This window comes from Pseudochaenichthys georgianus, chromosome 17 (genome assembly GCF_902827115.2).
Source record: "Pseudochaenichthys georgianus chromosome 17, fPseGeo1.2, whole genome shotgun sequence".
In the NCBI taxonomy this organism is placed as follows: Eukaryota; Metazoa; Chordata; class Actinopteri; order Perciformes; family Channichthyidae; genus Pseudochaenichthys; species Pseudochaenichthys georgianus.
In genome coordinates this window covers 36,095,949-36,109,421 of record NC_047519.1, presented here as the reverse complement: position 1 = coordinate 36,109,421, position 13,473 = coordinate 36,095,949, and the positions used below count along the sequence as shown (strand labels likewise).

The following is a 13,473-nucleotide window of genomic DNA, read 5'->3' as shown; positions in this document are numbered from 1 at the left end:
AAAATGATGCTTTCAAACATTCACGTCGCTCTAATCCAAAATCCACTATTACATTTAATTTCAAGCACATTACGAGCTGACGAAGATCTATAAACGCTATATTTATTTACGATTATGTTTGGTATTGATAGGAGACTTTGCTCTGGGTTTAGATGTATCATTAAATGAATATGTGTGAAGATAATTTACATTTGATCGGTGTGCAGAAGTTGCAGTGATCGATCACATCTGAACACCACGTGACGGCTCATTCATAATTGTTTTAAGCTATTTTAAACCTTTCATTGCTTCCGTAACGTTTCAGATGCAGTGCAGCTGCAGCTCCTCGGCAGCGGGACACCTTTCATCGCCTTACTGGAGTCGAAGTAAGAGTGTGTTTATTCCCTGTTGTTTATTTACATAATGTGGGTTTGTGTGGGATGTCGTTTGAGTGGGCGATTGTTCATTTTGTGTAAGAATTATTATGTATTGCAGTTGCAGCCTGCACAGAGGCACGATAAACATAAGCACAAAGCAACAGTCAAATCATCCCTGGCAAATAATGCGGAACACATTTAAGTTGCCCTATTTTGATCTGTCATTTTTTGCGCCCCACTATTCTTTATTTTAATTATTGCAACTTATTATGGAGGGATTGAGTCCTCTGTGGCATGTGTTGCATCTTACTGCTGTATGTTTAAACTCCTTTATTCACTGGCAGGTCGTTTAATCAGTGCATCCTACTCTATAAGATCATCTACACTGAACAAAAATATAAACGCAACACTTTTGTTTTTGCTCCCATTTTTCATGAGATGAACTCAAAGATCTAAAACATTTTCTATAAACACAAAATAACCATTTCTCTCAAATATTGTTCACAAATCTGAAAGAGTCTGTGATAGTGAGCACTTCTCCTTTGCCGAGATGATCCATCCCACCTCACAGGTGTGGCATATCAAGATGCTGATTAGACAGCATGATTATTGCACAGGTGTGCCTTAGGCTGGCCACAATAAAAGGCCACTCTGAAACGTGCAGTTTTGCTTTATTGGGGGGGTCTGGGGGGGTCCGAAAACCAGTCAGTATCTGGTGTGAGGGGTAGGGGTAGGGGTAGGGTAATGTTGTGAATCGAGTGGCCCATGGTGGTGGTGGGGTTATGGTATGGGCAGGCGTATGTTATGGACGACGAACACAGGCCACTCGATTCACAACATTACCCTACCCCTCACACCAGATACTGCCTGGTTTTCGGACCCCCCAGACCCCCCAATAAAGCAAAACTGCACGTTTCAGAGTGGCCTTTTATTGTGGCCAGCCTAAGGCACACCTGTGCAATAATCATGCTGTCTAATCAGCATCTTGATATGCCACACCTGTGAGGTGGGATGGATTATCTCGGCAAAGGAGAAGTGCTCACTATCACAGACTTTTTCAGATTTGTGAACAATATTTGAGAGAAATGGTTATTTTGTGTAAATGTTTTAGATCTTTGAGTTCATCTCATGAAAAATGGGAGCAAAAACAAAAGTGTTGCGATTATATTTTTGTTCAGTGTATATATATAAAATATATTAGGGCGACCAGGAATGTAGCATTGCAAGAGTCTCTCGACAAAAAGCCAATTGGATAGTTCATTTTTCCGTTATTGCAGAAAATAAGACTTTTGGCAAGCACACGTTCATGACGCTCGCACGTTTTGTTCAGCAGGATAATCTCCACATATCAACACTACTCGATTTCTGAAGCGTAAATGCAATCGCCAGAAGTAAAGCTACCGTAAGGCTAAAGAGCAGCACGGTCACATGACTTCACGTCAACACCGCTAAGCTACAGTAAAGGCGGCTAACATTTTGCATGATGACGTTTAATCGTCTCATTACACACTCGTTTGCAACCAACGTATTTATTGACACTTAAAAAGCTTCCGACATTCTGTAAATCTGTAAAATAAAGGCATCTTACCAAAAAAAATGTACAAAAACCATTGGTAAACATTTTGGTAAAATGCCAACTCATTCCTGGGTTTAAGGACTCATTCCTGTATCACTCTCTTGTCAATGCAAGAGTTTATTGATCTTAAGCTCTCAAAGAAACACTTCATCCTAAACATTTTTACAAACATACTGAACAAACACATCTGGAGACACATAGTTTTCAATGGATGGTTCGGAGATGAACAACTGTAACCATAAAGTAACTTTGAGATAAATGCATGTCCAAAGTACAATAGCTCCTCTTTGATAATAATAATAATAATAATAATATATTTTATTTATTAGCGCACTTTTCATTTGCGTAAACAAAACTCAAAGTGCTACAAAATTAAAAATTAAAAAGGGTGAAACAAAACAATAAAAACAATAAAAAACAAACAAAAAAAACAATTAAAACAACACAATAAAAGCTGTGACATTCATGCCCGCATGGCATAATGTAGTGGAAGTATGACGTTTCATGTAATGAATACACCTTGCATTAAGGACAGCACTTAAAGGTGGGGTAGGTACGTTTGAGAAACCAGCTCGAGATACACTTTTTGTTATATTCCATGGAATGCTCTTAACATCCCGATAGCAATGAATATCTGAAGTGCTTTGACAAAAAATCCATAAAAAAAATTTCCAATCCGTTTAGCCGGCCCGGCTAAAGTAACTGGATGGCCTACCTGCCTGTCAGCCTTCCATCGGGCCACAAACTTATCTCGTGCCCTCATTGGTCATGTGCGCGTCGTTCGTGTGTTGGGGGAGGGGCTCTGTGAGGAAGTGGCAGATTTTCTCCGGTTGTGTATTTTCAAATTCTAGCGATCTCGAGCCAGTTTCTCAAACTTACCTACCCCACCTTTAAGTATACGTACTTTTATATATACAGTCTATGGTACTTAGTAACATTTCACCCCTGATGTTAGCTTATTTCACTATTGTCAAACATCACGTCTTGACAAACACTCGTCATTAAGATACGAATTATGCATTTTCTTACGTTAAATTGCAGCTTTGTTTCATGAGCAGGATGTGAGGTGCATTATGCTGAATACACTTTCTTCATATCTAAATGAAAAATATACAGATATCTGTTTTCCTCTGAGAAACTTTGTAACACATAATCATGTTGTGAACATAATGAGCTTGAAATTGTTTTTCTCTTAATGGAGGAGCGATTCGTTTTGCTCAAAAGAAAAACAAAGCTTGATGATCACCACAAAAGACAATAGCATACATAATTAAACCTGCTCTGTGTCGGCTCTGGCTCTAGATAAAGTGTCATTCTTGACTGGTGACATGTTTCATATTTCAATGTGTTGTCAACAACCAATTTATAGTCATTTGGGACATTGTTGTTAAACAAACGAACAAATAATACAGATGCAGGAATCCCTGCACATAAGCCTAATTGGAGCTTAAACCAGCGACTCAGCAGATCTGGAATGATAAGATTTGAAGCAGATGGTTGTATTAGACATGGTGCAGCAAGCAAGAATATATAGCTTATATCCCAAAATGCCGTAGCTTCATCTTGCATACATGCTTACGATCTGGCGCCTTGCTTGCTACCTTTTTTATAGAGTTATAGTCGAAAGGTGCAAATGCTTTAAAACGGCCCAAACACTTACATTTTAAAGGTGTTGTCTTGGGCCGTTGCCACCATAGTTAATGCCCAGATACGTTACTCACTTCTGGGTCATTCGCAAAGATTGAGAGAGGGATACGAAAACCAATTTCCCCCTGGGATTACCAAAGTATTTCTGATTCTGATTTTGAGTCTGATTGGAGTAGCTAATATTGCCGGAAAACGGTCCAGTATATGCAGGCCCGGTTCTAAGGGGGTGCATAAGGGGGCATTGCACCCTCAGTTGAGTTGTTATGCACCCTCATTTGAGTTGTTATGCACCCTCATTTGAACAATTACAAGTGAAAAAAAAATGTTAAAAAAAAAGTGGAATTTTTTTTTATTATTAAAAGTGAAAAATATTACATATATAATAATAATAATAATAATAATAATAATAGTAATTATAATAATAAGAACAATATAGTTGAAATTAAATAAATTGTAATTGTAGTTAAATAGCATTGTCTGCTGCATTTATTTGGTCAATGTAAACGGTAAGTAACGTTATTATGTCAGGTGCGCGTGACCTGTGCCCCTGCGCTTTCGTCATTTGCAAGGTGCTTACACAGCAGTCAGTGATGGACATCAGAAAATGGTTAAAACAACCAGCCCTAATCGCCAGCAGTAACACTGCATCTACTGCAGGTAATAACAGTTCAGATCATGGGGAGATTACATTACCCGCGGCCACTGTCGTGGACACTAACGCCCGACTCGCCGGCTTTGCCCGCCTCGCCCACGGAGGCGGAGCAGCCGCAGCCGTCTTCGTTGCCCCAAACACCGCCACCCCTCGATGGCTAACAAGTGCCAGAGGACCTCGGCAAAACAGAGCCTACTCAGGTATATTGAAAAAAGTACCCAACTCGCCTGTACAGTGGGGTACGGCGCTCGTTTTGCAGCTCATGGTTTCAAAACAGAGATTGGCTGGAATATTCCTCTATAAAAGATGCCATCTTCTGCATGTAGACATTTCGGTCTTGAAAGGGGAGTGATTTGTAAAATATCCATAAAGAAATAGTAAACCTGCTTACAGTTCTGTTTCTAATGGGTGTTGAGATGTATCCATAGATCTCAAAGTGCACCAGGTTGATGCTTTTAACTTCAATATTTAGCATGCCCCCGGACCCCCCTAGAGGAGGTGAGGACCCCCTAGAGGGTGTTAGGTCCACTCCCCATTTATAAAAATAGCACTTTACCACTGCACCCTCTCTAATCTCAGATGCACCCTGAGTCATTTTGTTCTGGAACCGGGCCTGAGTATATGTAATGTCTCGCTTTAATCACGTTTTGAGTAAAGTCTGATCACCCTTTAGTTTATTAGTTCTTTTTTAATGGATCGATGGGGCATTTCAGCTCCCCATGACGACGCTTTGCTGTTGCTGTGTGACTAGATTGTCGCTTTTTTCCACCAATGCTACGTGTTGAAATGTTTGTTTACCAAAACTGTTTACTCCTATTTTTGTATGCACCTATACATTGTGCCTTAAACTTTAAGCCATAAGTGGCATGTCCTGACCCCCAGTCGTTAACGCTTCTTCTTCCAAGCAGTTGGCTGCAGAGATGTTTAGCTAACATTGCCGGAAAACGATCGGGTAGTTAATGTCTCGCTTTAATCACGTTTAACCTCAGGAAAATATAGTTGCTAAAATGTTCCTAAGAGTGTGGGCCCCATTTACTGATTATGTGACAGTTGATCAATGAGGACACGACACTATAAACTAAACTCTTTTTGTATGAATCTATACATTGTGCCGTGACTTGTCCGTGCCCTCCAGTCGTTAACGCTTCTTCTTCCTCCTGTCTCCCAGCAGTGCTGTTCCCCGACTGGGCCTACAGACCCTCCTGGTCCCCGGGGTCCAGGCAGGTCCAGCTGTGGCACTTCCTGCTGGAGCTGCTGGGGGGGGGGGAGGCCGGGGCCATCGGCTGGGGGGGGGAGTGGGGGGAGTTCGTGATCCGGGACCCCGAGAGGCTGGCCAGGCTGTGGGGGGAGAGGAAGGGGAAACCTCACATGAACTACGACAAACTCAGCCGTGCACTCAGGTGATGAGACGACACTGACACACATTTAGTCAAAGTCAAGTCTTTCAGTCTGTGTGTACAGGCAGAGACATTGAAATACCGTTTTCCCACAATCACGAATACAAATGATACAAATATACAAATATGTATTTTATTTACTCTTGTTTTGTACTTCAGTATAATGTGTAACTACTTGAGTATTTTAAATGGTATGCTTACTTCACTTCTTCTTCTACTGCACTATATTGTTCTTTTTACTTCTCTACATTTATTTGCCAACATTAGTTACTAGTTACTTTTCAGCTTTATATTATAAATACAAAACTTACCAACTTGGGAATGATGGTTTGTATATGGAAGTATATTTTGTTTTTAATACTTTTTTACGACAAACTCAGCCGTCCACTCAGTTGATGAGACGACATGATTAGTTACTTTTCAGCTTATATATAATAAACAATTTAGGAATTATGAATTAGGACGTCAAATACAAATATATTATTTCAAAAATGGCCATTCTGCATAATGAGTACTTGTAGTTTTGGTACATTTAAGTATTTTTTGCTTTTAATATTTTTCTATTTACAGAAAAAACAAATGTGAGTCTCTGACTTGTAACAGAGCATTTCTATGTCGGTGGTATAACACACACACACACACACACACACACACACACACACACACACACACACACACACACACACACACACACACGCACGCACGCACTCGCACACACACACACACACACACGCACGCACGCACTCGCACACACACACACACACACACACACACACACACACACACACACACACAGTTCTCTAATCATAACGTGTAATCCTTCCTCTCTGTGCAGCTTCTCCCTCAAGCTGAAGATGTAAATAAAATGTTCTCCTCGCTAACATATGTTGTCAAATTAAAAAGTAAAATGCCCACAGATGTAATCTTGTAACACATGGCACACACACACATACACGCACAGGCACACACACACATTCAGTCTGACACAGAGAACATGTTTACTTCCAGATACTACTACAACAAACACATCCTGCACAAAACCAAAGGGAAGAGATTCACCTACAAGTTCAACTTCAGCAAACTCATCCTGGTCAACTATCCGGGATATCCTCCTCCTCCTCCTCCACCTCCACCTCCACCCGGCCATCAGGTCATCTCCACACCTCTACATCTCATATCACAGATTAAAGAGGCCCTATTATGCTTTGTGGGGTTAACCCTTTCCTGTTATTCTGTTATATGTTTGTGTGCATGTGAATGGTCTGCAAAGGCTACAATCCCAAAGTGTGCTCACTACGTAACACTGGAGCTTCTATTAACTAGCGCTCCAACTCACTCGCGATAGGCTAAGGGGCGGGACATCTCTAAGCGGTTGACCAATCCCAACAGAGCCGGCCAGCTAACCAATCAGAGCAGACTGGGCTCTGGTTTCAGACAGAGGGTGAAAAGAGGGGCTGCAGCACAGGCAGTATGAGACAAATAAAGAGCTTTGTGAACATTAAAGCACAGAGACATGTCCCAGGAGAGACGCTACATACGGATATGAAATTGAGCAGAATCGGGCCCCTTTAATCTTCACTGTTTGGAAAAATGCCATATTCCGTTAAACATTAAGTCATTTAAAAACTCATTTCCTCACCACATGAGCGGCAATTTAACACGAGTCCCTCTGAGAAGAGTTTTATTCCAAAAAATAACTTTAACAACATTATTCAATAAAAGTGGGCTGACTTTAATAGGATAATTACCTCAACTTCATAATTTAATACAAAACTGCCAGATTTGAATAGAAATAATTATGGAAATGTTATCATTTATTATTAAAATGAGTGTCTGGCTGACGCTGTGAGGGGGAGTGAGCGTTTTAAAGTAATATCATCTTCAAGCAAACCAACAGCTGAGGTTATCCGTTAGAAAGCTATTTAAAAGTGTACCGTTTTTTATTGAAATCCAGTTTTGGAATAAAACTCTCGGTATCATGTTCTGTAATTAAGTTTTGATTATGTTTCCGTTTTAAATGAGGCCACCAGTGTACCAAACATCAGGAACACCTTCACTTTGTAATGTCTTAATCATCTGAAGTGCTGCTTTCCTCTCTAATGATCTACATATTAAATAAGTCACTCAAATATTCCTGGTGTTCTTGATATTTTGTGCACACAGCTTCAAATGTTATTAAAGGATGCATGTTCACATTTCAATCATCCCTTCATTTCACCCTCCACGCGTCCAGCTGCTGCAGAGCGCTCCTCTTCCTCCTCATCTTCATCCTCTCCTCCCTCCTGAGGGTGGTCTTCCTCTGTGTTCAGGAACCAGGTCGCGGACAGACACAGGTAACACACACACCTGCACATCAGGAACATCTGCAGAGCTAACATCATGTATTTATTCTGTTGTATTGTGGCTGTGTATTTAGTCTGTCTGAGAGTGAATGCTTAATGAAACACAAATATTGGATCCAAGAAGGAAACACGTAATTTATTTGTCTTTGTGTCTACAAATCCTTTGGCAATATCAAAGCCTACAAAGTGTAAATAGCCCAAAGACCATTGTTAACATAACAAATGCATCACACGGTTCAAAGGGTTAACATGAGAGGCTGTCAATCAAAGTCAACTTTATTGTCAATCTCAAAATATGTTTGTACTCACAGAAAGATCGAAATACTGTTTCCCACAGTCCCGAGGTATAAAAAAACACACACATTAAAATGCAAGAACACTCGATAATTACAAAAAACACAAAATAACCGTTTACTTCAAGTAAGCAGGATAACAGTGGAAACAAATATTCAAAGAGGAAAACTAACAATCGAATAGAGCAAAGTATATAATGGTGTTACTAAAGGAAAAGAACACTCAATTATATTTACAAGGAAAATAAATCATAAATAGATCGTAAATATTAAGTTTTATTTACTATCTCTGCTCCGACTGCCGCTGCTGTGAGTGAACGGAAGCAATACAAATACAATGTGAGAAAACTGAAACCATAAACCGTTTCCTTTGTTCATGCATAGGCTACATACAAATGCATTACATAGACTAACCACACACTTACACCGATGTACACATGCAAGCTTCATTCTTTTGTGAAGGATGGCGCAGAAATCTCCTTTTAGCAAATGGTACTGAAAAATAAGTAAATTGTTTATTTGTTGGGGACTATTTTCAGCCATGGATTGATACACATTTGGGGTTTTAATTAATGCTGTCAAAATTATCGCGTTAACGGCGGTAATTCATTTTTTTAATTAAAGGTGGGGTAGGTACGTTTCAGAAACCGGCTCGAGCAGTGGCGGAGCCAAGACATTTTCAGTGGGGTGGCCAGGATGGCACCAGTGATCATTTTGGGGTGGCATTGAAATCACTATTATATGAACATATCAATACATCTCACTAGAAAATAAGGGATTATTTAGTTATTATTAACTATAACGGTGTTACTGAATGGGAATAGGTAACTAGTAACGTTATTAGTTACCGCAAAAGGTAGTTGCGTTTTTGTAACGCGTTAGTCGCAACACTGAATGCAATACACATACTGTTTAGGAGATCAGCAGCCCTATGAGCTCATTCTCTCAGTGTATCATAAGGAATACAGAGACACACACATAATTTAAATAAGAGTTTTTAAATTAAATGATAGGTTAAGAATAAACATCTTAAAGTAAATAACAATAAACAATAGCCCTTAACCCGGTAAGGCCCCCAGTAAATGTTTTTTTTTTTTTTTTAAAAGACTACATTTACATAGTCAAAAGGTCCTTTTGTTCAGCCTCACAATGCTATTGGGTAGTACTGTACATGTGTTATAGGTCCTGCCCTCTGGCCATACACGCCAGGGATTTTGGGCACTGTGAAAATATATCACATTGGGCCCCACCACCAGGCCCAGGCCACGCCAACCAAGCACAATTGCTGTACCCACACCTCCAGAACCCAACCGGCTCATTGGCCTACCTGCCTGTCAGCCTTCCATCGGGGCACAAACTTATCTCGTGCCCTCATTGGTCATGTGCGCGTTCGTGTGTGTTGGAGGAGGGGCTCTGTGAGGAAGTGGCAGATTTTCTCCGGTTGTGTATTTTCAAATTCTAGCGATCTCGAGCCGGTTTCTCAAAATTACCTACCCCACCTTTAACTGCGTTAAAAATATTTAACGCATTTAACGCGTGCAGAATGGCCCGCCCCATACATCCCACCAGTGGCAGCGCTGGGGTAGGCTACAGCCATACCAAGAAATGGCTTAGCCCCACCATGAAAAAGGATGTTAAAGTAAGCAAAAATAAAGTCCGCCAACTCGCGCCGAGTAAATTGCACAGACAGCAGTTAGTCAGATTGATTTCAGCCACTTGTCTGGAAATACCGAAGACTAGAAACGGTTTTGAAAACTTTTGTCACATAGTGATCGTCTTCTCAATAGAACATCTTTGATAATGTCTTCTGGCCAATCAGAATCAAGATAACGGCGTGGTGTTGTTGCAGGAAGTCCCGACGGAGAATACTTTTGCGTTAGTGCATCTCTATATACATCGATACAACATTACGTGTTGATAGAAATCAACCCGTAATGAATTCAGACCCCACGGTGTGATGATTGATAGGTGTGTGGGCTGTCTTTCATTTCGACACACAGAACAATGTTACAATAAACATACATACTGTATTTTAAATGGATATATCCGCCTTCTTTCATTTATCTTTCCATTCCCACAACAATATACATAAAGAAATGGCATATTTTGGACACAGTTCAAATGGTGATTAATCATGATTAATAAATTTTTAAGCTGCGATTAATCTGATTAAAAATGGTAATCGTTTGACAGCCCTAGTTTTAATACAACATGTATTTGGTCCCTGTTCAACAAGAAACATGTGACATTAATTGATGAGTTTTTATATTTCCGGACAACAATGGGATCAACTGCAAGAAGAACAGAGATATTTAAACAATGCTTAGTTTGGTACAGTCCCTCGTTGGATCCTCCTGGAGAAAATGCTGTTCCAAAAACAAGTTAAACAATAATGAAAACAAGCTGTTTTCACTTGAAATAAGTGCAAAAGTCTGCCAATAGAACAAGTGAAAATGTGTTTGGTAAGACTTCTTGAAATAAGAAGGGATATTTAGATCAATCAGATCTTGTAATTAGCTGGAGAACTCAATTTGAACTATATTTGACCAGAATCAGGAAATGTTGTGTTACAAAATAAGCCACAAATGCTCAAGAGTGTTCTGTTTTCCGATGTCAGTTGGTGATTTTCGAATAAATATGTAAACAAATATGTGTTTCATCTGAGATACAACTCAAAATAAGATGTTTTGACTTAACACGATGATGCATTGTCTAAAAACAAGAGCTGTTATCTCACTGCAGTGTTACTTCTGAAGTTACTATGTCTTATATCAGGTGTAGAGACATATTCTGACTAGATATTAGACTGAGAAAGATTTCGAGTTGTTGTAGTGTGTTCAGTAATTGCAGTTTTAGCTGGATATCAGAATGCTTTCACCATATTTAGTAAACTTCACATCACTCACTCTCAAATGCTCGTTCGCTGCAAAATCTCAGTGAGTTGAAATCTCAGTGAGTCCAGGTCACAAGGAATTGCTCTCCTGGTTTGCCTCACTGGTTTTCTTTCTTTTTCAAGGTGACATGAGATGTGTGAAGTGATGCTAGGATGAAGTTCAATCTTGACCTTGAAGACAAATTCCGTTTTTAAAAAAAAAAGAAATCATGAATAAAGTATCTGGGGTGTAACTGTGGAGTCTTTTGAGGGTGAATATCGCTTTCGCCGTAAAAGGTAACATCTGTGTTAAACAGACTGTAATGTTCAGCATAGCCAAAGTGAAAGAGACATTTTGCTGCGAAGGACTTCAACTTGATTTAAATGGATATATCAGAGTTTTTTTTAAAGTGGGGTTGTATGAGGTCAGGATTCAGCATATTTCTTACAGTAGATGAACACACACACACACACACACACACACACACACACACACACACACACACACACACACACACACACACACACACACACACACACACACACACACACACACACACACACACACACACACACACACACACACACACACACACACACACACACACACACACACAACAGGAGTATCAGCAAGGGAACAAAGCCATTATTCTGTGAGAAAAATGTCTGCAGTGCATAAACTATAATATTTAACTTTTTTTTTCATCTTCCTGGCTTTGTCCAAAAGTCACCAAATCTGCGTATACCAGCACCTCTTAAACTTACTTAATAACATGTTACATAGTGTATGCTCAGTACAAAGTTATATTAAGCATACATCATTTCCAACTAAACCTGTATGCAAACCTTCCTGACAAACAGCCCATCAGATCACGAACTGAAGTTATCTTTGCTCTCTTTGAAGCCACAAGACTCCGTTGACAAAAACAACAAGTCATCGGGAAAGTCTATCGTTAACATATTGTAAATATCGACTAAACTGAAGCTGATTTTCATTTTTTAAGGTTTTTAAAATATGGTTTGCTGTTGCTCCTGTCCACAGCAGTGCATTGCTTTTCTTCACTCATGTCTGTTTTACTGACTACGTATACATTTCTCATGCAACCCTACTTTAAAACATCGAAATGTATCCCTTTAAGCCCCATTTACCCGAAAGGTCAATATAACAAATCGTTTTTTATACAAATGTGACATGAACTTGATGAATGTACATGTATCTGAGTTCCTGTTGTCTTAACAAACATGAAACTCATTATTTTGCTCTCTGACTCTCTCTCTCTTTCAGCAGTTCATCCCATGCCTCACCCCTTCCTGCTCCCATGCTGCCTCCCTAAGCCCATCTCGATGTCCCGGGCTGTCCACGGTCACTTCCCTTTCTCCTCCCCCCCTTCACATCCGGGGCTCAACTTCAGGGAGTCGGGCCTCCCTTCTCTCCCCTCGGACCTTCACATCGGCGCTAACGGCTGGCAGAAAAAGAGCCTGGCAGGATGGGATCTGAGCCACATCAGCCGAAGCCTGTTTGGAGAAGTGAAGCAAACTGAAGAAGAAAAAGAGGAGAGGAATGTGGGGGAGAGAGAGTGAGGAAGAGGAGTAACAGATGGACTACCTCTTCAAATCTCTTGTCATGTTGTGTAACTGTAACGTTTATTATTCAGATTATTTATTAAGTTGGACCATGATGTGTGTGTGTGTGTTTTTGATATAAACTACTGAGGAAGTCACTTCTCCTCTGAAAGCACTTACTCCACAGTTGGGGAATTGCACGTGTAAACAACATTGCATTAGAGTTAATAAAACACTGTACTCAACTTGCATTATTCAGAAGTTTGTTTTACATTCTCCCTCCCTACGAAATAACAATACGAGCTGTATGAATGAATGAAGGATTGATGCATTCAAAAAGACACTGTGAAATGTTCACGTAAGGAAAGTTTCGCGTCTTCTTTGCAGCTTCAGGACCAGCTGCTGGTGGCTGAAGTTTCCACTCCGACACCACAGGGGGCAGTCGCATCTCAACACACACTTTCTTTACAGCTCAGATTTTCCCGGGAGAGAGTTGGAGCAAAGATGTCTAAGAAAAGAAGAGGTGTCACTCTGTGGTTATTTTCGGGAACCCTAACCCCAATTCAGATTAGCCGCCCTATGGGAAGTCAAGTCAACTTTATTGTCAATCTTTCAGCTTGTGTGTAAAGACAGAGAGATCGAAATACCTTTTCCCACAATCCCGAATAAGAAAATACAAATATATATAAAATATGTATATATATATACGCAATCAACAGACACATTTGTACATATGCACATATTAAGACCTAAATAAAAGCACAACAATCAATAT

At 40.0% G+C, this 13,473-nt stretch overlaps 1 protein-coding gene across 1 annotated transcript; it reads left to right on the top strand.

Moving 5' to 3' along the window:
• The first annotated feature begins 304 nt into the window (after window positions 1–304).
• On the top strand, window positions 305–12,716 carry LOC117462623 (ETS domain-containing transcription factor ERF-like). Its single transcript, XM_034104895.1, has 5 exons — window positions 305–365; window positions 5,400–5,631; window positions 6,637–6,778; window positions 7,862–7,961; window positions 12,421–12,716. Exons 1-5 carry the CDS (start codon window positions 305–307, stop codon window positions 12,714–12,716), a joined length of 831 nt encoding a protein of 276 aa, XP_033960786.1.
• The last annotated feature ends 757 nt before the right edge of the window (window positions 12,717–13,473 follow it).

Excerpts from the sequence above, each read along its gene's own strand:
- LOC117462623 (XM_034104895.1), top strand. The coding sequence starts at position 305 with ATGCAGTGCAGCTGCAGCTCCTCGGCAGCGGGACACCTTTCATCGCCT. Across the intron at positions 366-5,399 it reads ATCGCCTTACTGGAGTCGAA|CAGTGCTGTTCCCCGACTGG; the intron begins GTAAGAGTGTGT and ends CCTGTCTCCCAG. Across the intron at positions 7,962-12,420 it reads CAGGTCGCGGACAGACACAG|CAGTTCATCCCATGCCTCAC; the intron begins GTAACACACACA and ends TCTCTCTTTCAG.